Source organism: Spodoptera frugiperda, chromosome 10 (assembly GCF_023101765.2).
Source record: "Spodoptera frugiperda isolate SF20-4 chromosome 10, AGI-APGP_CSIRO_Sfru_2.0, whole genome shotgun sequence".
Classification (NCBI taxonomy): Eukaryota; Metazoa; Arthropoda; class Insecta; order Lepidoptera; family Noctuidae; genus Spodoptera; species Spodoptera frugiperda.
The window spans coordinates 6,198,038-6,223,143 of record NC_064221.1 but is presented as its reverse complement, the minus strand read 5'-3'; the positions used below and the strand labels follow the sequence as shown (position 1 = coordinate 6,223,143).

At 34.4% G+C, this 25,106-nt stretch overlaps 2 protein-coding genes across 3 annotated transcripts in view; both read right to left on the bottom strand.

Annotated features, from left to right (window-relative positions):
• Positions 1-25,106, bottom strand: part of LOC118277387 (putative transcription factor SOX-15) — a 130,196-nt gene that overhangs the window by 90,755 nt on the left and 14,335 nt on the right. The window contains exon 3 of the mRNA XM_035596159.2: positions 8,104-8,495. Within this exon, the coding sequence (XP_035452052.1) occupies positions 8,104-8,495 (392 nt within the window). The remainder of the gene's footprint in view (positions 1-8,103; positions 8,496-25,106) is intronic.
• Positions 2,637-4,643, bottom strand: LOC126911133 (uncharacterized). 2 transcript variants are annotated; one of them, XM_050696401.1, is made up of 2 exons: positions 4,209-4,643; positions 2,637-3,990 (listed from the first exon to the last, which is right to left on the bottom strand). In XM_050696401.1, exons 1-2 carry the CDS (start codon positions 4,638-4,640, stop codon positions 3,220-3,222), a joined length of 1,203 nt encoding a protein of 400 aa, XP_050552358.1. In that variant the 5' UTR covers positions 4,641-4,643; the 3' UTR covers positions 2,637-3,219. The 2 variants fall into 2 exon arrangements, with proteins under 2 accessions (XP_050552358.1, XP_050552359.1); XM_050696402.1 differs by having other exon boundaries at positions 4,407-4,643.

Sequence of the window (25,106 nt, the reverse complement as noted above, 5' to 3'; positions counted from 1 at the left end):
GTTAAGAAGTATCTCCTTTACAAGTAGGAATGTTACTGCATTGCTAATAAGGGACAATATTGTAAGTTGTGAGCGACATTTTTTTTGCGTTAAACCTTCATTTATGTCAAACTCGTTTTTAGAGTTCCGTTTTAACGTTTAAAGAAACCCTTCTTTGGTTATGTATTGGTTTGTATTGCCTATTTATTGGTAGATCTTTTTAACTGTATACAATGTGATAGGTGTGGGACTTCTAACCCGTTAAGGCTGAGTACTACATCTAATTTTATCGACAAAAATAATAATATGGGGGTTGAACCCCTAATTGAAAATATTGAAAAATAGTGATTTTTTCGGTAAAAATAATTCACAAATGATTTTTTTCTCACCAAAACATTATCAAACATATGAAAAAAGTAATGAATTAGTTAGCCAAGGTTATTAGCTACCGTTTGTTGTTTTTTTTTTGTTTCTACGACGCATACAACCTTTGATATCAAAAAAAGTAAAAAATATTATTAAAATAGTCATAACTTTTAGGGGGAGGGGATTCGACCCCTTCGACCCCCGACTTTTGTCGGATAAAATTAGGTGTAGAACTCAGCCTTAAGGACGCGTTCTCATAATTGACAGGTATCGAATCGCATCACTACATTGACACGACTCTCGACAATACACACATACGCACGGATAGCTGCGGAAATTATGACAAAATGAACTTGATACTTTGAAAATTTGAATATTTTCTTACTTTCTTTTTTAATATTTTTATTTTGTTTAGTGCGTGCGTAGACTCAAATGTTTTGTGTTATCTGTTGTTCAATTCCGTTCAGTGCCGAATTTGGGCTCGGATTATTCGATTGGTGTCATTTTCATAGTTTTCGGAAAGTAAGCGTTCGAAATCAAAAATCAAATGGTGCCAACGCAAAACTAACTTTTTACATGCTTTTATTTAGTTTCATATGTAAAGGATGTATGTATGTGTGTTTGTTTGTATGTTTCTATATAACCGACCTCTTCCAACTCGATTTTTACCCATTTTAAACGGACCGATTTCGTTCAAACTTTGTAGACTTATCAAGGACCGGTGGCAAATTAATACCTCGTAGAAATTAATCAAGGGTCAGGAATCCCTGACGTGGACACTTAACAGCCCAGATGAACCTGAAGTGATATGAATATACTATCTTAAGAAAAGTTGTTCAGCGTGATGAGCACATTTTAGCGCCATACGAAAATCGAGGATGTAGAATCCCTGACATGGACTCCAGCCCAGCCGAACCTGAAGAGATTTGAATATACTTTCAACAAAAGATATTTAGCGTGATGAGCATTTTATATGAATATACTATCTTAAGAAAAGTTGTTCAGCGTGATGAGCACATTTTAGCGCCATACGAAAATCGAGGATGTAGAATCCCTGACATGGACTCCAGCCCAGCCGAACCTGAAGAGATTTGAATATACTTTCAAGAAAAGATATTTAGCGTGATGAGCACTTTTTCGCCATATCTTTTATACTAATTATTATTCTCATAACAATACTAAATTTTCCGCCTACTGTTAGTATTAATATTAAAATTATTTTGTTCGGTTCATCACAAAAACATGTTTTTAAGTTTTTTTAATCTACAATGTGATAGGGGTGGGACTTCTAACCCGTTAAGGCTGAGTACTACATCTAATTTTATCGACAAAAAAAATAATTTGAACCCCTAATTGAAAATATTGAAAAATTGTGATTTTTTCGGTAAAAATAATTCACAAATGATTTTTTTCTCACCAAAACATTATCAAACATTTGAAAAAAGTAATGAATTAGTTAGCCAAGGTTATTAGCTACCGTTTGTCGTTTTTTTTTTGTTTCTACAACGCATACAACCTTTGATATCAAAAAAAGTAAAAAAAATATTAAAATTGCCATAATTTTAAGGGGGAGGGGATTCGACCCCTTCGACCCCCGACTTTTGTCGATAAAATTAGATGTAGAACTCAGCCTTAACGGGTTAGAAGTCTCACCCCTATCACATTGTATATTTTATTATGGTTTTATATCAATGGTTTTCGGGGTCGCCAAGATAAAAAAAAAAACAATTATGGTAACGAACGTGACAAGACCTGGGTGGAACAAACAAAGAAAATACATAAAATAAATTAAACATCAATTCTTTATTTTCACGATATTTGTTTGAATATGCGAGGAATGAGCCCGTAAATTCATATTTCTTGCCTGTCTTGGGTCAATTAATTCCGGAAGAAGACAATTTTTATAAAATCGAATGATTCACTCCGTATTCGATATTAGCGACCCCAAAAACCACAACAATGACACTCATGTCGAAAAATGACAATGCCAGAATCTCTATAGAGCTTTGTCCCACCAAAAAAATATAGTGTACAGACATGCCAAATGTAGCATTCTATTGCTGCTCTATTAGTGATAACTAAAAACATGATTAAAAGCCTTTAGATCTTGCGGTTTCTATATGAATCTAAGTACAAAATATTACATTTAGGTTAGGTTAATTGCAGTTATAATGGTAGAAATAATTAAATTACAATGCTATCATAGGGTGTTTAGCTATGAAAGGAAGGAATGTCATCACTCATCACCAATATCACCTTTAGTAATCCTACTTTAATTCATAATGATAACGAAACAACAATGTAAACAGAACAGACAGAGCGAATGTCAAATAATGACTTTTTGGACATAATGACACACGCACGCCAATGAGGTTTCGTTACATCTAATCACTAACGTTCAAACACGAAATCATAATTATAATATGCATTCATTATAATATATATTATAAAAAAAAATAACTAGCAGTATGTATTAAAACCAAATTCATATTAAAATTCGTACACATTACATTAATAAATCTTTTTTTTTATTGAATTACTCGTTTTGTTCCTTGTGCAAGCGTACTAAGAAACGCAGAGGGTCGCGATAAATACAGGAAATAGGCCTTGGGTTTTTAAAATTCTTTTTATTTCCTAATTTTTATCCGCAAGTTTATCAGAATAATAATTAAGTAACCAAGGGTCTTATTTTCATTGCATAATTTTGATTAATTTACATTTTTTGTACATTGATGAAATTAAGTGGGGCATGATCTGGCATGGTCATTTATATATTTATGTCGGCGCCATCTTGAACTTAGATTTTCACTTTATATTCGTTATAAGCGACCCCAAAAACCATGAAAATGACACCCATGATGGAAAGTTGGCAAATCAAGTCGGCGCCATCTTGGATTTTGATTTTGACTCCATATTCGCTATAAGCGACCCCAAAAACCATGAAAATGACACCCATGTTGGAAAGTTGGCAAATCTTGTCGGCGCCATCTTGGATTTTGATTTTGACTCCATATTCGCTATAAGCGACCCCAAAAACCATGAAAATGACACCCATGATGGAAAGTTGGCAAATCTAGTCGGCGCCATCTTGGATTTTGATTTTGACTTCATATTCGTTATAAGCGACCCCAAAAACCATGAAAATGACACCCATGATGGAAAGTTGGCAAATCGAGTCGGCGCCATCTTGGATTTTGATTTTGACTCCATATTCGCTATAAGCGACCCCAAAAACCATGAAAATGACACCCATGTTGGAAAGTTGGCAAATCTTGTCGGCGCCATCTTGGATTTTGATTTTGACTCCATATTCGCTATAAGCGACCCCAAAAACCATGAAAATGACACCCATGATGGAAAGTTGGCAAATCTAGTCGGCGCCATCTTGGATTTTGATTTTGACTCCATATTCGTTATAAGCGACCCCAAAAACCATGAAAATGACACCCATGATGGAAAGTTGGCAAATCGAGTCGGCGCCATCTTGGATTTTGATTTTGACTCCATATTCGCTATAAGCGACCCCAAAAACCATGAAAATGACACCCATGTTGGAAAGTTGGCAAATCTTGTCGGCGCCATCTTGGATTTTGATTTTGACTCCATATTCGCTATAAGCGACCCCAAAAACCATGAAAATGACACCTATGATGGAAAGTTGACACCCATGTTGGAAAGTTGGCAAATCTAGTCGGCGCCATCTTGGATTTTGATTTTGACTCCATATTCGCTATAAGCGACCCCAAAAACCATGAAAATGACACCTATGATGGAAAGTTGGCAAATCTAGTCGGCGCCATCTTGGATTTTGATTTTGACTCCATATTCGCTATAAGCGACCCCAAAAACCATGAAAATGACACCCATGTTGGAAAGTTGGCAAATCTTGTCGGCGCCATCTTGGATTTTGATTTTGACTCCATATTCGCTATAAGCGACCCCAAAAACCATGAAAATGACACCCATGGTGGAAAGTTGGCAAATCTTGTCGGCGCCATCTTGGATTTTGATTTTGACTCCATATTCGCTATAAGCGACCCCAAAAACCATGAAAATGACACCCATGTTGGAAAGTTGGCAAATCTTGTCGGCGCCATCTTGGATTTTGATTTTGACTCCATATTCGCTATAAGCGACCCCAAAAACCATGAAAATGACACCCATGGTGGAAAGTTGGCAAATCTTGTCGGCGCCATCTTGGATTTTGATTTTGACTCCATATTCGCTATAAGCGACCCCAAAAACCATGAAAATGACACCCATGATGGAAAGTTGGCAAATCTTGTCGGCGCCATCTTGGATTTAACCTCATGTTCAAAATAATATAACGAAACATTCTATATTCAGTAAAGTGTTGCTCGTACAGAATGTGTAAAAAAAAACATACAAACAGCCGAACATAGCACCTCCTCCTTTTTGTGAAGTCGGTAAAAATATCAAGATTGGTTTGTGAAGTATAATATCAAATATTTTGTACTCGTACAGCGATCTTTTTCAAGGCCATTTTTTGTAACAGGCGACGCAGCGTCCACCCACGACAGCGCTCGAGCGCAGACTGAAATTTCATTTGACATTTTCTATCCAATAAATCTAAATAGTAAACAAATAAAATAACCCTTATTGCTACGCTTTAAAGTTGATGTCTGACAGCAAAATAAGAGAAAAAATTAAACGGGAACTTTTATTTATTTCCGAGACAATTTGAAATATTTTCGTAATTTTTTCCCATAGTATAATTTTTGATTATGTCTGCTTCCCCGGGATATTTTTTTGAGATTCAGAATTATGCGTGTAGTAGCAGTAAAATGTTCCTAAACTCAACCCTTTTTTGTCAATTTTGTGTGAAGAGGTAAAGAAAAATCGTGTTTGCAATAATAAAATATAACTTTTTTCACATTACAAATCAATATTTTGGAGATAAAGAAGTGATCTATCTATTGTAATTGTTAGTTATGTTCAGTTAAGTTTCTTTTGGTCGTAATATGTACTGAAAAATAGCTTATTTACGTCAGATTTGAGAACGCGTCCTTAACGGGTTAGAAGTTTCGCCCCTATCACATTGTATATGTACTTAGGTAGGTATTAATAATATTTAAGCATTACTAACGTATATTAACCTGGTTCAAAATGGTTTATTTAAAAAAGACTTTATTTACTATGTGCCAAAGAAATATATTAACACTATCTTAATTGAATAAAATATAGTTTATTTTTGAGATTTTACTTTTATTTCTTGTGGATCCTGGAGATCCGAGATTCGACTTTATGGCCGTGATAAACTCAGGAGTACCCTTTCAAACAAAAAAAGGAGTTTATAAATATTCTCATACGAACGAATATTCCCAGCAAACATTTTTGTCATATAATCAAACATTTATATAACTTTGAGTCGTATTAAAGTTATTTTACAGTAGTTTTTATAACTCTTCGTCGTGTACTGGTACCTTATCTGACCGAATAGTCATATACATTTTTGGTCGTATTATAATGTCATATAGACGTTATTATGACTTTTTTATACAATCATCGTATAATAGTGTCTACGACGACATCTTTATAACTTACATACACAACTGTTTCGTCGTGTAAACGTTTTCGTAGTATAAACGTCGTAATACTGACAATTTTGTCATATAATTACCTTTTACACGACTGCTATACGGACAATTGTTGTTTAAAGGTAGTATTAGTAACCATCACATATAAGTCGAATATTAGTCTTAAGAACGACCTCTATACGTCCCAAAGTATCACAAACATGATAATACGACTGCTATATAATTAATAGTCATGTTAAAGGTTTATAATCACCTTGTATACCACTTCCACCATTTTTAAATCAAATTTATAATATTTATTTACAATGAACTCGCAGCTTATTGGTCGGGAAGTTATATAGTTGTCATATAACGCAGTCACATAGTAAATTATTCATAAAAATATGTGATAACATTAAAAATTTAAAGGCGCATTAAAAATTTGTTAAAAATTAACTTCACATTAATCAGTAAACTTGATTGCCCAATGGTTTACAACTGATGGAATGGTTTTATCACCTCAAATAACAAGAAAAAAAAAACAAAATAAATACCGCTGTCAAAAACACTACTCCATTAAAATAATATTTTATAATATTCGTTTTTAATATAATCTTTAAACGACCATTACATACCGATTACATCATATAAAAAACATATTTGTGACATTAAGTCGAATACACGTCGCACCAGCTACCACTACACGACATGTAGTCAAATCGCCGACGCGTATATGACTACTATGCGACTAATTAGGTGTTTTATATGACTGTTATACGAAACTCTTAGCGCCTTAAGTTATATAAAATGGGCCCAAATGCCGTCGAGTAAACGTCCTTATGACGTTTATACGACTAGACTAAATAACATTAAGTTGTTACCAAAACGTCTACTCGACGTCTTAAATGTTTGTTGGGTTTTATAACAGCGCCTGAACAATTTTCATAGCAGATTTTTCATATGAAAAACACCCAAACATTTGCATTCATAATATACTTTACTTAGTATAAATACACACAAAATAAAATATACAATGTATTTCAAAAACTACTATCGCAACTATCACATCTAAATAAGAGTTGTACCAACAGAACCCTCCATATTGCAATCCAGTTCACGTCGAACCGCTTTTTATTTGTTTTACAAATTAATCTTTGTGTATATTAATTAAATTCTTACTATGTGTTGGCAAAGACATTATATTAATATGGCTAAGTGACTGGTCCGTAGTAACTTACTAATGAAGTTATTATAGAGGAATTACTCAAGACTCCGACTACAACCTCTTTGGTATTTCATAAACAAGAAAACTGTTTTACTCTGTGGAATTCGATTTATTTTTTTATAGATTGCATTATGTATTATAGATTATATTTTACCTGTATTTATGTAAGAATTATTTATTTATTTGAAATTTACAGAATGTTGGGCAAAGAGTTTATGACTTTTTTAATTTTTATCGTAAACTAACTTAAATAATTACCCCACGTAAGGATTTCGAGTTCTGGGCTAAAAAACAAAAAATATGAGTGTTGATTTTTTCAACAGCATAGTTTAAAAGTTTAACATTACATTAATTTTTTTCATAATAAAATTAAATTAAAATTCATAAAAAATAACGTCAAAGTCAAAAATGGGTTTGACAGAGTCATGACGTCAAAGTGTCTAATTAATAATTTATTAGGTACGACGGAATAATGCTGGCCTCTAATAATAATATTTAAATTTCGAACGGTGTAGAAGATTGGACAGTTTACGCTGACTCATTTTAGTTGCCATGTTTTGAAGTTGTCTGTGTATAAAAAATGAGCTTAGTATTTGGTGTTGCCTTTTTAAATAATAATTGTTAATGTTAAATATCACTTATATACTACAATCATAAAGAACTATTCGGAATACCATGAACAGGGTACAAAATGAACATTTTAACAAAAATATCAGAATATTTACTTCTGCTTGCAATACTTATTTAGTCCACGCCGTAGCTCGATTCTTCCATCAATCACAAAACGATTAATATTGACAGCTATAACGTCAAATAAATAATAAATGTCAAAAGTACTTAAAAACATAAAACAGGATACGCTTTAGCTTTCATTATGCTTTGAAATTGTAAAAAAGAAAAACATTTTAACAAATTCCATTTATGACTTCGTCTCTGTAAATTGTTCCAATTTCGTTCGTTCGTTCTAATTTCAAATAAATACAAATGGCCACTTACCTAGCATTTTACTCAAATCAGCATTATGAAGATCAGGATTCTCATCAGCCAGTTTCTTCCTCTCCACCTTCGCCCACACCATGAACGCGTTCATGGGCCTCCTTATTCTCGCCTCTTTTAATGCTTTGGCCTGTCCCATTTTTGTCGTGAAGGGAGCTCTAGCATATTGCTGTGTAGAGTAGTCTCTGCCGGTATCGTAGGGGCTTCTGTAGTCATATTGAGCTCTATAGTCTATTCCATAAGGTAGAGTTGACCATACCACTAGTTCGGGACTGGTTTGTTCTTGGACTGAGTCGGTGCTGTTCTCAACGGCTCCTTGCACATATTGTTCGTAGGTACGATGGTAGGTGGGGGGTGATTCCGCTATGCCTGCTCCTCCGGAATCCATCATACTGGAAAGAAAGAAGACGATTATTAATTAAGAAATAAAAAATAGGATTGAAGTCCAAATTGACATTTTGGTCGGTTTCAGAATTTTATGGAGAATTGATTGTTCCCTACTCGTAACTAAACAATTTCTTAGGAAGTAAGTATACACAATGTCAAACCTACAAAATATAAGAGAGTATTTCATTTAGAAACATCTATGGGCGGTATGAAGCTCTAGTCAATCTTCTAATGTCATTCGCAACAAATTTGGATCATAGCAACAAACCGTCATAGTAATATAATTAACAATCTTGAACATGACGTAGACATGTCAATTATAGACGCATCAAAATAAAATTATCCGCATATCCAACAAAATGGCTACCCCCCACATCGCAGTTAGGTTTCAGGTAAAATGTCAAACTATACTATGGAATTTGAAAAATCCGTCCGTTATAGAGGTGTCATTTGCTTCGATATCGCGTACCGTTTGCATATCGCTGTTGCAGGAAACTCTGTAAGAAGACCCGGCAAGTGATAGCGATCACGCTAATCAATCGACACCCGTAATCTGAATCGTCTCGTCTAGCGGCTACCTGTTGCTAACTCTATGGTTTGAGGGGCAGGTCTAGTTCATTCTGATATCTACGTCTATCTGCATTTCTTACATAACTTTGAATGTGATTAAAAAATCTTATCAATAAATCTTTAAGGATTGAACCTGAAGCTGAAAGCTTAAGTGGATCTCCAATCCTTTTGCTAGATATTATGGAGATTATGGTAAACCCATAGTCTAATAGTGGACTATTATCATCAATGATGGCGATGAAAGATATTACTACACAAAAACGTATAACATTTAAATATTTAAACAATGAGCGTGATGACAGAATAAATAAGGACCACTGATGGATTTAAAAGCTCTTTAACGAAGAGACCAATTTAAAGATACTGGATGATGTTATTACCATCAGTGACGTTGCGTGTCTGATTAGCCGCAAATTAGTTTTATCATCGACTATCAATCAAGGTTTAGAGCCCTTAATCATAGTACTGCGCGAATTTAATCGATTTATAATAGGCTAGGCAGTACTAGAGACTGTAAAAGAATGAATGAATGGGGAGTAGGTACTTTTGGTGGTAGAAAGATAAAATGTTAGACGTTTTATAAAGATGAGTAATAATAAAAAGCTACAAACGGTTGGAAACATACTTATACATATACTGCTTTATAGAGAAAAATATTAGGGTTACCTCAAGGCATCAATTTTACAAACACTGACAAAAACAGATAACTTTTAAGAGATTAATATTATAATATAAAGAAATATCGCTACTATATTAGTTTGAAGAACTTACGTTTAGTAAGAGGATCAACTAGATTTTGACAAAAGTTGGCACATGTATAGAACTCAGATAGAAGATGAGACTAATGTTCTTATTACGGCAAAGCTACAGGTTTAACACTTTATACTAAAAGCTAGCATATAAAGTAATAAAACAATAAAAAAAGCACTAAAGACACACGAAACTGAACGCACGGCACGCAGTACACACTGGCAACTTGGATAAAAACAATATTTGTCAACACGACGGTAAGGCGACACAAATAATGAGTAATTCCAAATTTAAAGGAAAGCGCGGGCGCCGATAACTCGACACCGGAGTTTCTTGGAACGGCCGTAGAGGCGCCACTGTGTGGGAACCGAGCAGCATTGTTCCTCTGATTTCACTTGATTCTCATCCGACATATGTCTATGTACTGTAGTAGTTCATTAAGAGTGTGGCAAATTGTCACGATCAAGTATATGGTGGATGTTCTAGAAATGTCAAGAACAACTTAGTATGGGTTTCGCTGAGCTCTTTACTTGGGTTAATGTTAGGATTTCAGTCCATTTGTTTTTATTTTTATTTAGGTACTAATTACTTTGTTAGTAATATTTACCTAAAAGCTTAAAAATTGTACTATGCAAAAATGAATCAATATTTAAAGTAACTACATAATCCTATGCTTTAAAAAATAATCACATAGAATATTTAAGCATTAAGCCCACCCATGTGCATGAAGAGTAAATAAATAATAAATAAATATTTGATTTCACCTATCCCATTGGTAACACTTTTCATTACGATTTACTATAAGTATCTACTAGAAAATTCATCAATATATTTTCCATCTCGAATACCTCAATAAAAGTTTGGTATTCGTCTCTTCTAGTAAACTATATCCTTAATACGAATTTGCTTTACGTTTAAAGTAATCGAAACGAGAGCGCGTTCGGCGCTGTGATTGGTTGGTTCATTCGAACTGGCCAATCAGAGTGCCGAACGCGCTTTCAATTTCGTCGTAAAGCAAACTCGTACTGAGTGTACTAGTACTCATCTTCATCAGCTTTTTGTGGTCCACAATAATTAGTAACACGAGCCAATCAACAAAATCATTGAAGGTGTTACAACAATAAAGTTGCGTGTCACGTTGCACGCTGCGCATTAACCCACCATCACCGCCACCAATACCAAGGTCCCCAAGGTTCCAATAATTGGACATAATCATCATTACACTGCGTTTATCCAGCCGTTTCAGGGTTATATTAGCTGAAGCTAATCGAGTGAAGTGATTACCTTCGTTTATTGATTGATTTGCTTTTATTATTTATTTATAAGCAATTTTCTGGTGTTTGCTGTGATCATAAGTTGTGTTTAGTTTGACCTAGATCTTCTATAGAGATCAGACTATTAGATGCCGTGAGAAATTTTCATATTGGGTTTTGATTTTCAAAGTGTACTATTTTCTTTGTGGTTCACACAAAGAGTTGCTACGTCTCATGGCAGTCGCTTGCCAAACCACCGTGCCAATATTAGATGGGTCTTCTTTGAAATTGACTTACAACAAATAAAAAATATCTTTAAACTCTCAACATAGATAGAAAAGATAAATGTATGTTTATGACTTCTGTATATCTAAATCTCCACGATTGGCAGGTCCCCTGTGGAGGTTTATAGTCCAGCAAGAGACTGTTCCAAGCTGTTGATATGAAGTACATCACTATCTTTCTTGTTAATTATTATCTAACACTTAATTCAAATAAGAATCTACATAAAAGTACTCCTATCAAATGCCACTCGGTGTTTTGCATACACTCTTCAAGAAACTCTTTATAAAGTGGTTATTGACTAGAGTGTACTAGGTATCTTCCATAACTGAATCACAACAACTAAAGTCAAAACCAAAATCTCGTAATTCGAATTCAAAAAGTGGCGCCATCATCGCAAAAAGGCAATTCTAATACCCCTTCAATATTAGATTAAAACCTCAAAACAGACGACGATGTTCCCTTACTTCTTGTTGAAAACAACGTCTCATTAGTATTTATTCCACTCTTATTTCCCTTAAGGAGTAAACGCGAAACAATTAAAAAGTCCCCCCTATATGGTCATGTCCCCAAACCTGAACAATTTCGTTGACTTTACATGAGTTTAAAGAAGCCTCCAAACTTTTACTCGTGAAATTCTTTGAAGTCTTAGTGTACGAGGATTATTTTGTTTGGGATTCAATTAACGTAATTTTGAGTATTTTCTTGAAGGATAGGTTTAGGTGTATCTGTACTATTTGAGATAGATAATATGTTATTTGTTCCATTTGAAACAAGCCTATTATCACAAGCTAGTCGTTTTTCAAAAGTTATCCTGTTAGACTTATTTGTATTTCAGATCGACTACACACACTCGAAGAAAATATTGTTGGTTTATAGATACAGCAAATGTCAGTTCCATTATCCAACACATTCTCGTAGAGTAAGTCACATACGTTACCATTTGCTCATATTATACAGTAAACTATCCACTCTCATGTCAACCAATGATTCAGAAAACGAGAAAATACACACATTTCCTAACGCATAAACTGCATACATAGATACCGTTGCTTCACTAAAAAGTAATAAGGTAGTCTATGCCCTTGATAAGTCGGGTTCCAACGGTACACTCAATATTTAGCATTCCCACAACTATGCCAGCACCTCACACCGTTACGACGTAAAGGAAATAATTTATAGAGAATATTCAGTCGAGCCGTTCGTGTACCGACGCCATAAGATAAATATTTAATTGTCAACGCGAAATCAAAACGTCAAATATTTCCCGCGTATTATTTGACAGCTGTCAGAATAAAATGTCATGGTGGATGTATGTTAGTGTTTCATGATGTTACTTGCGTTCATGGAACTAGGTGGTCGATTTAAAATGTGTATAGGGAAAGGAGAATTTTGTAAAGTTTTTTAGACCCTATTTAAAAACTGAATGATCACATCTGTTAACCTACCACTTACCGTAATAGTAGGTAGTGGTGTAATTCTGTAGCACATTCCTACCACCAAAAATACACTTTATTCACTGCACTAAGTTTGGTTACGACGCGTATTGTACACACAGTTTGAGTATCAACATCAGTTTCACAATAATATATCGCTTTAATAATAAGAAAAGTATCAAAACAATAATATTTAGCTACAACATTTTTAGATTTACATAAAAACGATGACAGTATACAAAACCTAGCCGCGATGATATCACAATACATTTATGTTTACGAACAAAATAGAAAAACACTTTTCAATTACCTACATAAGTATGTTTTACAAACTGAATCCTTACCGATCATTGGCTGTATTATTTCCAATGAAAACGTAAATATAGCTGTACGCATTTCTATTGTTTTTCTCAGTTTATTGTGTAAATATAAATAAAAACTGATTGACACAATCACTCGCGTCTCCGTTAGAAATCTCGCATTCCGTACGATCTAAACAAATGGTTAAGAATGAGAAATAACATTTAATGTTTTTACTATTACCATTGTCATGTGGATTCTTGATTCGTAATGCGTTTAGGAATCTAAAACTGGGGTCAGGATTGACTTTGATTCATTATGTACACATATCTTAGAAAGATATTTGTTAAAAATTGCATTCATTGATAAATACTTTAAATGCTCTCTAAAATTGTCAAAATTCATCATCATCACATCACGTCCACTGCTGAACTACCTCAATAACTTTTCAGATTGGTCGTTTAGAAGTGACCTGTATTCGACTCTAGGCTTCTGTGACCATTATTAAGACATCTGACCACTTTGTGGGCACAATGGTTAGTTTTAATAGTAATATGATTTTCATTCCTCCTCATAACTATTTGTGATTAAACAAATTTGCATTTTAAACATAAGTAATTAAGGTTCGTTATAAATAAAGCAACTTTTATTGTAGTTATTATGATTATAGAACCTCAACCAGTTTTATTTTATCTTATAATTAGGCGATTAGCTCATGAATAAAGATGTTGATCAAATTATTTTATTGAAAATTTGACGTCAGTTTCTTGAAATTTTGACAAGATATGACATGTATCTGTTAAATTGTTAGATTTTTTACTGTTTTGGGTAAATTCTTGACGTACATACGTTATTAAATTATTCGTGATTATTTTTAGGTAATCTCTTGTATATATATTTTACACAGTAAATAAGTAATCGGTGGTAATTTTGCTTGTGATGCGTTTATATGGTATTTTTAGCACTTTTACGCTTTTATGAATCTAAAATATTGCGTTTCAAATAGAATATATTACGTATTTTTTGCTAAAAGAAGCTATTTTTGCCGTAACATGCCGCAAATATTTTAGATCTACTTATAACAATCACAAACATGAAAAGACACATAGGTATCTATAATATCTATCTATAATGCAATAAATCATTTGTGTTTGCGTTTGAGTTTGGCATGGATGGCGATATATAAATTCTGAGCCTAAGCAATCAACCAATTGCTAATCATACTTTGTATTGTTTCATTAACTAACATATTTCACATAACTTATTAGTTTTATTAGAACTCATCAAAATAAAAGAAAGATCAACCAAACCTCAGAAAGGTCTCCAAATATATTACTTTGATTGAATAGAACAAAATACCTAGTACCATGTTTTAAACGGCGACGTGCCAATACGCATGAATATTTTGGTTTTCCCAAATACTCAAACACTAATGATACAGAGAGGATAAATCAAAATAAGTTTTAACGAAACTAAAAATAAACAAAACAGACAGCCTCTATATATCTGTATGTACGTTAAAATTAGACAACAATAAATAATGTAAATCTATTTATTTATCCTTTATTTATATTAAAGTTAGCATTGTTAATGTTTTTAAATCTTGATTGTCTATTTCTGCATTTTCCCCAAAAGGCGTTTCGAAGGGAGCTCATATCGCATTCTCGCCCATTAGTCGAGATTATTCTCATAACCAATGACATGGCGGGCCGCGATCGAGTTCACTTTAATCTTTCGAATTGAAAGCTATAGAATCGCCTAGCTGAACTAATTTAGCCTTTTTTAAAGGACTTTTATCTAATGACTTCTCTCACCTTGGGTGAGGCGAGAGGGAGTGTCAGACTCTTACTGACTAAAAATCACCCCGTTCCTACTCCTGCTTTCCGAGCCGGAGCCCCGATAAACCCGCTAGGTACTCGATAATTTAACCTAGAATTTAGTTTCGATCTGACTAAGGTAAAGCATTAATTAGCAATAATAGGTATAATACCTACATACATACGTAACTTCACCATGTACCAATCGTTTTCCTGTCCTAGTATGTTCCAGAAAAAAGAATTCTGGATCATACTAAAGCAAAATACTAGCGTACAAAAATATTCCAAATGGCAATACAGCTATGTTTATTGAGTTTTTTCAACATTTTTTTTTATAATATATTGCCTACGTATGAATAGCTGGGTTAGTTTGCTAAAAACCTTAGCAGGCAATGGTCTTAGGTAGGAAAACTACTTTCATAGAACAAAGGTGTGATATGATGTCTACATAAACTCGTAGCACGAAGTTTTAATTCATGCTCAATTTGTAGTATACATTTGACCTCTACACAGGTCACAAATACTACCAAACAAAATGTTACAAACCAGCATTTTATAGAAAGCATTCTCCCTCTCTTTTCGTAGACCAAAAGAACGATGACATTACATTTTCAATTTGTACAAAACGTGTCACAAGAGGCTAATTAACTCCGACGCGTTCGATCTTGAAAATTTCCTACACTTAGGAAGGGTGATGTCCATATATTATTTTCAAACATCGTCTGAGACAATAGCGATTGTTGACAAAACGATCCGTCAGCGTTCACGGGACCCGCACTGAGATATCGATGAAAACTGCACACGGTAGCACATCGATTCTTCTCTCGATTCAATCGATTCTGATGAGGTTCACATTTTTTAGTTATATCGTGTCAGATAAAACGACTTTTCCAAATTTCGTGTTTTAAGAATTGTGATTGAGAAAATGTGTTTAGTAGGTGGAAGAGTAACTCATCATGCGTGGTTCAAAGTTCATACACTGACGTTGATGTAGGTGACATTTTCCTTGTTAATCAAGATGCTAGAAATTAGATAAAGCATATTCGTCTATGATACTTTTATATACAAAGACGAACTTATTAAACACCAAGTTACAAACTCTCAACTATGCACTAAGAATATTGAAATTAAAGAATTCAATAATACTATATTCAGGAGTTAGGGTTGCAGGGAGCCGCTGGATGCAGGTCGCTTCCAACCGGTCTATCTGGAAGTCATTGGCAGAGGCCTGTGTAAAGCAGTCAACTTCTTGTTTCTGATATGATTATATTCAGAAGTTGCAGTTACAACCACTACGAGTAGAGACAGTGGCGAGAACGAAACAACATTCACCCCTTAAAAAGCCAGACTCATTTTAAAAAGCAATCAAAACCATCCACAGCAATGACTAATACAAATCAAATTGTAATTCCCATACTTCAATTACCAGATGCAAAGCAGAATGCCTTAAGTATATAGCTGAAATCGAATCAAACTTACACAGAAATTGGGCAAAAGCTTCAAGAAGTACATGAGTCAGTCGGCATTGTTCGATAACCTGACATGTCATTGCTAAAGGATGATTCATTGCAAGTACTTGGGACTCCTGGTTTGTTGGTTGTCAACTCCGGTATCGAAAAAACCCGAAGCTATCATTTCGAAATCACGCGCAGTCATGTAGCTAGTGGATGTACATGATCTTTTCATGTTTACGTTATTAAAAGTGGACTGGTTTGTTATTGACTTGTTTATTTCAAAATTAATTATAATTATTATAATTATGCATGTTTCTTTAGATTCTGTGCGGATGTTTTTGTTATCAACCAACCCGTGGCAGTCTCCTGATAGATTATGAGTGTCCTCTACATAAGAGGGTTTGCAATAATCTGCATGATTAGCAGGCAGCCATGCCATATCCAATATATTAAATAAAATGTCCAAAAAACCTAAGTTTTAATCATCATTTTAACAATCCACATTCAAAGATTAATGTGATTTAAAGTTTACTACGAATGTATTAGGAAAATAAAGTATAGTATTTAACTCTAAGTAAATAAACGTCTATCATTAGGAAACTTTATGAACGTTAACAATCGAGTTTCGCAATATTTTAGTTAATGTTATTGATGTATTTATATTTGTTAGTGTGAGTAATTGTAGTTTCCAATTTATATAAACGATGTTAATAAAATAGAGTAAGGAATGCGTCCATGTACGTTACCCAATGCCTCATGCAGAAACAACAGATCTCCAACTGGTACAACCTTTACATACTACTTTAGCTTCCATCAATGATTATCCTGACATATACGTGAACGCCGGTTACCTTCTATACACCGAGATCTTTTTCGGATCTATTATTTTTTATAGGATCTAAGATATCTCTAATGTAAATATGAAGCGGATCTCCTAAGGTGGTTAAAATTACCAATAATATTCCTCTTATGAACCCTTATTTCAGACCTTTCTCAATTCCATTTTCGTCCAATATCTTATGTCGTTCAAGTCATCATACACTCTTTCCAATATTTTCATTCCATCATCTCCTTATTGTTTCATTAGAACCCATTGGTTCTGGGCGGTCTTAATGGCCAAAAACATCTTCAAAATCAACCATAAGGCAAAGGCAAAGCAAAATAAGCATTATTTTATAACACTTAGGGTATATTTTTCAAAAAAAACCTATCCAACATGACCTTGACAATCCGATCCACGTGCAAATATTTAATAACGAGGAGATTTTTGATTAGTAGCTCCTGTAATATCATATAAATGCAAGTTGCTGGCTGAAACAATTTGATTGTGGAGTCGTCGCGGTCTGTTGCATGTCAGATAACAGAGATCGCATATCACTGATACGTTATCAGTAATGCACTGCACTGCCTCTGATATACGCACATGTGAGCAAACGTTATGAGATGCAAGCGTTGGAAAAACTTGAGATGTTTTGATAACGTATCTTAATGTGATTTCCTATTACTTTTTAAGTGTCAATTAATTGATTTAGATTAGGATATTGCCATGGTGAGAAGTTGGCCATTATAAAAAGACTGTATTGACTTATAGTAAAAAATATACACAGCACAAATATGCTATACTATCTGACAAAGTCTATTGCTATACTGGTCCTAATTGAATTGAACAATAAATCAGGATTTATTCGATTAATAAAACTTTTGGTATCACCTCTAGACAAATGAGTTTTATACAAAGGTGAACTCCAATCATAACATAAGTAAGTTCCATAGCCGATCAGTACCTACTCTTTTGACCAGACTCAATACTCTATTAATACTATATTTTTTTTATGGAGTATATATCAAAATAAAGTAGCCACATTAACCAACACATAAGACATTGAGGCTAAACATTAAACATAATAATTTATTACCTTTTTAAACAGACATGGTCACTAACACTATCATTAGAACTTAAGACAGGATATTTACCATGTTTATTTTCCAAAGTATCGGAAACTTATAGACTGAACTAGTGATATGAGATAACTAAATAGCTTCACTAGAGGACTGACCGACAGACAGACGTTATATGTCTGTGCCTTCCTGGTCTAATTGAAATAAATAATTTTGACTTTTGACTTTGACTTCGACTTTGAACTGAAGAGATGACCATATACTGAATATGAACTGAGTTCATCCGTGATCATGTCCCTTGCAACAGTGCCGAAATATCGGAAACTCTCCGACATAAATAAACATACTAAATATCCTATCTTAAGTTGTAAAGATAATTTATTAGCAGCCAGTCAAAGTGCACGTCATAAGAAATTCTCGCGGTTCCAAATGAAAAATACCGTTTTAGTTTACAGTATTGGCGGTGAAGGAGCAACATAGAGCATTGTGATCGTCCACATAACACAACATACTGGGTAAACATACAGTACTTGGAGGCGTGATTATAACAAACAGTTCGGCGAAAGCCGGCGGACGGGGCTAGTGCTAGCGAGGTGAGGTCAGGGCATGTGCGAATGGCATGTGTTTTGGGAAAAATTATTACTGTGATTGGACATTCTATTTTATCGTAGGTGACGTCACACTCTATAATCCTCAAATAATAAAAAATACGATACAAAAACACTCACTCTTCACCATTTGTGTCTCCCTAGTAGTTTATAGGGGCCTACTATTACGATATTTCTATGAGTTATACATTAATTCGGACTGAATATAAATTGGTGCGGTGGCTGGGCAACTGGCTGCCGCGCAACGGGTAGCGGGTTCGATTCCCGCACGGAGCAACTCTTTGTGTGATCCACAAATTGTTGTTTCGGGTCTGGGTGTGATGTGCATGTGAACTTGTATGTTTGTAAACGCACCCACGACACAGGAGAAAAATCCTAGTGTGGGGCAAAGTTTAAAAAAAAAATTGAGATTCCCAAGTACATAATATCATCAAATAAGTTATTATTTTGACCGCTATTGTTTCTAAACACAACAGGATAAAAAACACATTTAACGAGAAGAATCGGGAAATTATGTTATGGTAAATAAATATGGCGGAAAAAGAAAAGAAAAACTAAGGCGTTACAGTATATTCCCAAACATTAATTATCATCGACGTCACTTGTTTACTTGAACCCATACAACATTACTTTAGAGTGTACCTATAGGCAACGTCACGCCTTTTATCCCCGAAGGGGTAGGCAGAGGTGCACTTTACGGCACGTAATTACACCCACTTTTCACCATTTGTGTTATAAGTCAAATGTAATAGGGGGTGAGCCTATTGCCATATACCAGACACAATTCCATGCTCCGTGCTAATACTGAGAAATTTTCCAAAAACCGAAAAAAACCCAGCAGTACTTTACTCGACCAGGGAATCGAACCCGAGACCCCTAGCAGTAGCACTTGCGACCACTCGGACAACGAGGCAGTCTTTAGAGTGTACCTCTTAAAGAGGAAACACAATTGAGAAGTTACGAAACTCTTCAAACACCTATCAACGATATTGTATTTAATCACACATGGAAACATCAGAATCAACCAGAACAAAACAAATACAACGTCATCAGGACAATAAAATACTAGAAATTGATAACAGTGATAACAGGCACGTGCTGACTTAGTGCTCATCAAGAGGGGATAGTACTAGACTTCCACACTCTAGGTTCTTAGAGCCAAATCTATCAATCTTAAAGATATGATAGATAGTCTGGCCCTAAGGTTTAAAGGATTTCAACTTATAGACGCCAGACGCCTTAAGCCTTCTAATATTATGAAATGAAACCTTTAGCAAAAAAATTCAATTCTCTCTTTCTTTTCTTTTCTTTTTTAAAACGTTGCCCCACACTAGGATCTTCTCCTGTGTCGTGGGTGCGTTTACCAACATACAAGTTCACATACACATAACACCCAGATCCGAAACAACAATTTATGGAACACACAAAGAGTTGCTTGGTGCAGGGTTACCCAACCACCGCGCCAACCGTGCAGTCATCAATTATTTGTAGATAGCACCAAATAAAAATTTATGTAAATACCTAGTAACTATCACAATTACACACCAGATACATACACAGCCAGGCACACAAATACACAGCAAGAAATCTATTCTAAATCAAAGAGGTTTTATTATGTTTTCTAAAATAGCAACAGGTTACTAATGTTTCTGTATGCATCAAAAGCCTGGCCAATGTGCTGTGCCTGCCCGAGGCGACAACGAGCACGCGTTAACTATAGTTAATTAATAACTACTGTTTAACTTTCTATGACAGAGTGGATCACGAAGTAAACCGGTTTCGAATGTAATGCCCGAATCGGCGAATAAGCCATATTAGATGATACTAAGTATTGGTTCCGTAGGTGTGTAGAAATAAATAAAATAGTAACAAAAAAAAAAATACGTAAACAATCTTACTATCATTAACATTAGTATGACTTTGTACGGTTAGCGCAGTGGCAGGGCAACCGACTGCCGCGTAACGGATTCGATTCCCGCACTGAGCAACTCGTTGTGTGATGCACAAACTGTTGTTTCAAGTCTGGATGTCATGTGTATGTGAACTTGTACATTTGTAAACACACCTACGATACAGGAAAAAATCCTAGTCTGGTGCAACATTTTTTTACAAAGCTAAGTCAAGAAACAAAGTATACAAGTAATATAATAGAATTTAGCCAGATACATAATTGTGTATACCATAATATAATTTATAAATACAATCAGCCAGATACCTCCAGACACCACCCAGTCAATTTAAAAAATATAACAAAAGTGCATGCGCTTTTAATCTAACAGGACAATTCAGTAAAAAGGTATAATACAAAATTAAATTCAGATAAATTTACCCACACTTACTTGTACATACGGGGAAATAATTAAAATTGCAATATTTGGACTTAACCCAAATTATAATTAAATATGGTTATTGCACAACACGTTGAAACTGGGGCACTGTCGTAAATGATATTTCTGTACGGAATATTATTAATATATTTATTTATTTATTGTGACAGATTACCCCAAGCTATTGTGTGAGGCTGGGGTTTTTTGAGCCCGACTATCCTATTGAAAAACCCAAAAAGATTTCATAAATTTATATGTTTACATAAACACGTAAAATAAATGTGAAATCAATATTAAATATTGTGAAATCTAGTAACTTTTAAACTATATGAACCTGTTTCTAAAACGTGGGTAAGTCCATCTATAAATTAAGATTAAATGCGTAAAAGGCTTCGAAAGAACAAACTAAATACTATGTTAATTTCTCTTTTAGAGAAATACAGGAGTGAGTCCCATTTCTTATGAGGACATTAATCTAACTGCTGAACTCAGAGACATTTAATGATTACTTAAACTATTCCTTAGTACTGATTTTGTATCAAACACATTTGCTAAGGATTGGGTTAAATAACCATTAAATGACTGATTAATGATGTATGATGGTGGTAAGTGAAAATTATTTATTTGATCTTTTTAGAAAAAAACCAGTTAAATCCACATTTAAGTCCAAATTTTTCGAGAAAACTCTTTTAAAAAGATTTCCTTACAAGGAAGACCAAATTGCACTTATCTGAAATTAAACGCAGTTTCCCCGTAAAATTATCATAAAATAAACCATTTAATTTTGTCATATAGGTCCTCAGGATATTCCGAACAGGAAACTACATAAAATCAGCTATCTACCTGATGATTATATTATTATAGTCAACTGAAAACGCATAAATTTAACTTCAAATGTGTCATTACTAAAAAACTGTGACAGTTATTAATTTAGAATGTCAAGTTTAAAGGGTTTTCATTAAAGCACGCGGTACCCTAAAAAGTGTATCGTTCGCAAATGAGGCCGAAGTCAGGCTGGCACTGACAAATCATTATTGATGAGTCGTGATCTACTCTGACATTATGCCACCAATTTATATTATTCCAACTGGCAACACTAACAGTGTAACCAATTACCGAATTATATGTTTTTTTTTTGTTGGCAAGTCGAATCCATATACGGATATAAAATTAAATGGCATTTATTTGAACATTTCTAGCGAGGTGGGTGGGTATGATTGCTAGTGCGAATTTCGGCTGCGGACTACCTAGCTGGTTACCGGGACTCCGACTCGAAAAGCAGAAGTAGGAACAGGGTGGTTTTTGGTCAGTAAAATTCTGACATTCACGCTGGCCTCACTCAAGGGGGGAGAAGTCACTAGATTATTTTAAAAAAGTGCAAAAACTCCACTGTACTTTCAAAGGTGACGATTTTTTGTCCATCCAGAGACTTTGTACTAGCAGGAAGTCTGGAATTATATACAGAATATAACAATCGTATTACCAATTTAGTCAGACTTACCAACATCTTCTGCCTACTCCTTGGGAAATTAAAAGACGAATCATTACGTCATTTAATATTCTCATAAAATTATAGCCTGTATTAGAAACTATAAGTATTCGAGTTTAAGCCATATCAATTAATTAATTAATGAACTTACTTTTTTATGAACACAGACCTTGTTTCACAACTAACACAAGCCCTATAATCGGATTACGATGCCCCGACATCATATTATTAATCAAATTAAAATTGAAGCTATCAAAACATTGATACGATCGCATCAAGCTTACCCGTGAAAAGGAGGTTGATGATGTATTAACTGATTTGAATGCTGTTTGTAAGGGGATAAGGTTAAGATTTGCTAAATAGGTCGTATGGGGGAAACTGTAAGAAACTATTTGGGGTTTATGTTTAGTTAATTTTTAGTTTAGTTAATTTTTCCATTTTTATTTAAGGAGATATCCACAACATGGGTTCACCCCTTATTAGATGAAACTTATAAACACAAATGGTGAAAAGTACATTATACATTGGCATTACGTACCGTAATGTGCACCTCTGTCTACCCCTTCGGAGACAAAAGGCGTGTCGTTACGGGGTATCCAGAAATGGCTTTCAATGTTCTTTACCATTAAGTATTGTCAATCAAAATAGTTATTTTTATAAGCTTCTAAAATAACGTAAGATGGACTGTGGATAATGTTCTAATATGAATACAGAATTGTAAATATCTCTGGTGTGGTAATTATGAATGGACGTCCAATGTTTCGTCGACTTAGTGCACAGAAACTTAACGGAACATATTAGAAATATTGCTTTGACATAAGCGTAAAGATAATTTGAACCACACATTGAGACAAAACGCTGTTACGACATGATCATAGTAACATCACATTCAGTAAAATTTGTAAATACTATTTACTATTACACGCTGTAATAGTAGTGGTCATTAAGTGTACTCATTTCTTAATAACTTTAAAGTGAGTCCCATTAACGTAAGGGTGACAATAACACATGTTATGTAATGATACACGTATTTAATTGTAATATACGTCATGATCTTGCTTCTCGTATGTAACATTGTTTATCTATATACTATATAGGTAGGTATGTGAGGGACAGGTACATGTATGTATCTATAGGACCTTGACAACTGGCTGTTGATTCGCAAATTATGAAGGGACCATACTTCCTCTGTTTCAATTAATAAAAGTACAAAATGATGTGCAATTCAGTACCTCAGTGGCAGGTGGTCTACAAGGCTAGCACGAAATAAACTCAACTAATATACCGCGACTCCGCCGCGACCATAACTCGACATTGCGACAAAACAAAAACACAAATTTGCAAACGTATAAAGAAATTGAAAGGTACCGGCGTGCGCGATGCTATCGCGAAATTATTCCAAATTTCACCGTTTTGCCTCTCTGGTCGTTTCATTCCTTTTTATACTTTTTTCATACGATGGCAGTCGCGGGCCAACTCCCATAAATTATAGTTCGGTAGCTCTGTTAAAGGGGTTTTTGAGTATTTTTTTATTTTTGTTTAGCCCTTTGAAGAATTTATGTCCCCGTCTTACTTAGTAGCGGCGGTCAGCCAAGTTGCCGAGTTGACCGGCTCCGAGAAATGTTTGGGCCTTTCGATACGCGACGCTATAAGTATTTTGTACTTGCAGTTTTGTTTGTGAACTTGTGATACGACTTTTGGATTATTTTCTTTTACTTCAACTTAAGTTACTTTGAAATAGGGACTTGTACCGGCTTAGCAATTATCAAAAACGAATCAATGAAAACCGAAACCTTTCAAAAACTTCATCAAAAATTATTCAATTATACACCTTAAATACCCAACCCATCTTCATAATCTAACTCATAATCCACAAAGCTAATAAGGTCCCTTTTCCTAAGTCGTACTCTGAACTGCGTGTGCGTCTATCAAGCAGATCAAAGTGCTCCATCGCAGAGTTACGTAAGGTGTGATGACGTAGATTGAACAATGGCCATCGGAAGCCAGCACGTGTCTCCTAGTCGTGACAGACCAGGGAGATCACTTGCAATTGTTAAAGCTCTCATGTTGCTTAGATTGTGTGGTGTAGATGCTGTTTATTAACTTTCAACTTTATTTGTTATAGTTGGTAAGGTATGATTTGGGTTGTGTTGGGATTTTTTGAGATTTGGAAAAAAATAAAGGAAAATTGTTGGTATTTTTTGTATTTGGGACATTATATTTGATAAAGATGTTTAATAAGTATTGACAAAGTTATTTTTATGTCGTCTTACAGGTACCAACTTTGAACTTAAATCCAGAGCAAAACAAATATTCTAATTTTAATTACAATTTTATGGAAAGTCTTACATGAACTAATTTTCAACTTGAATCCAAAGCAAAACACAAATTATAATTTTAGTTTCAATAACCGTTTCATTTCTAATATATC

Excerpts from the sequence above, each read along its gene's own strand:
- LOC126911133 (XM_050696401.1), bottom strand. The coding sequence starts at position 4,640 with ATGGCGCCGACAAGATTTGCCAACTTTCCATCATGGGTGTCATTTTCA. Across the intron at positions 3,991-4,208 it reads TTGCCAACTTTCCAACATGG|GTGTCATTTTCATGGTTTTT; the intron begins GTGTCATTTTCA and ends TTTCCATCATAG.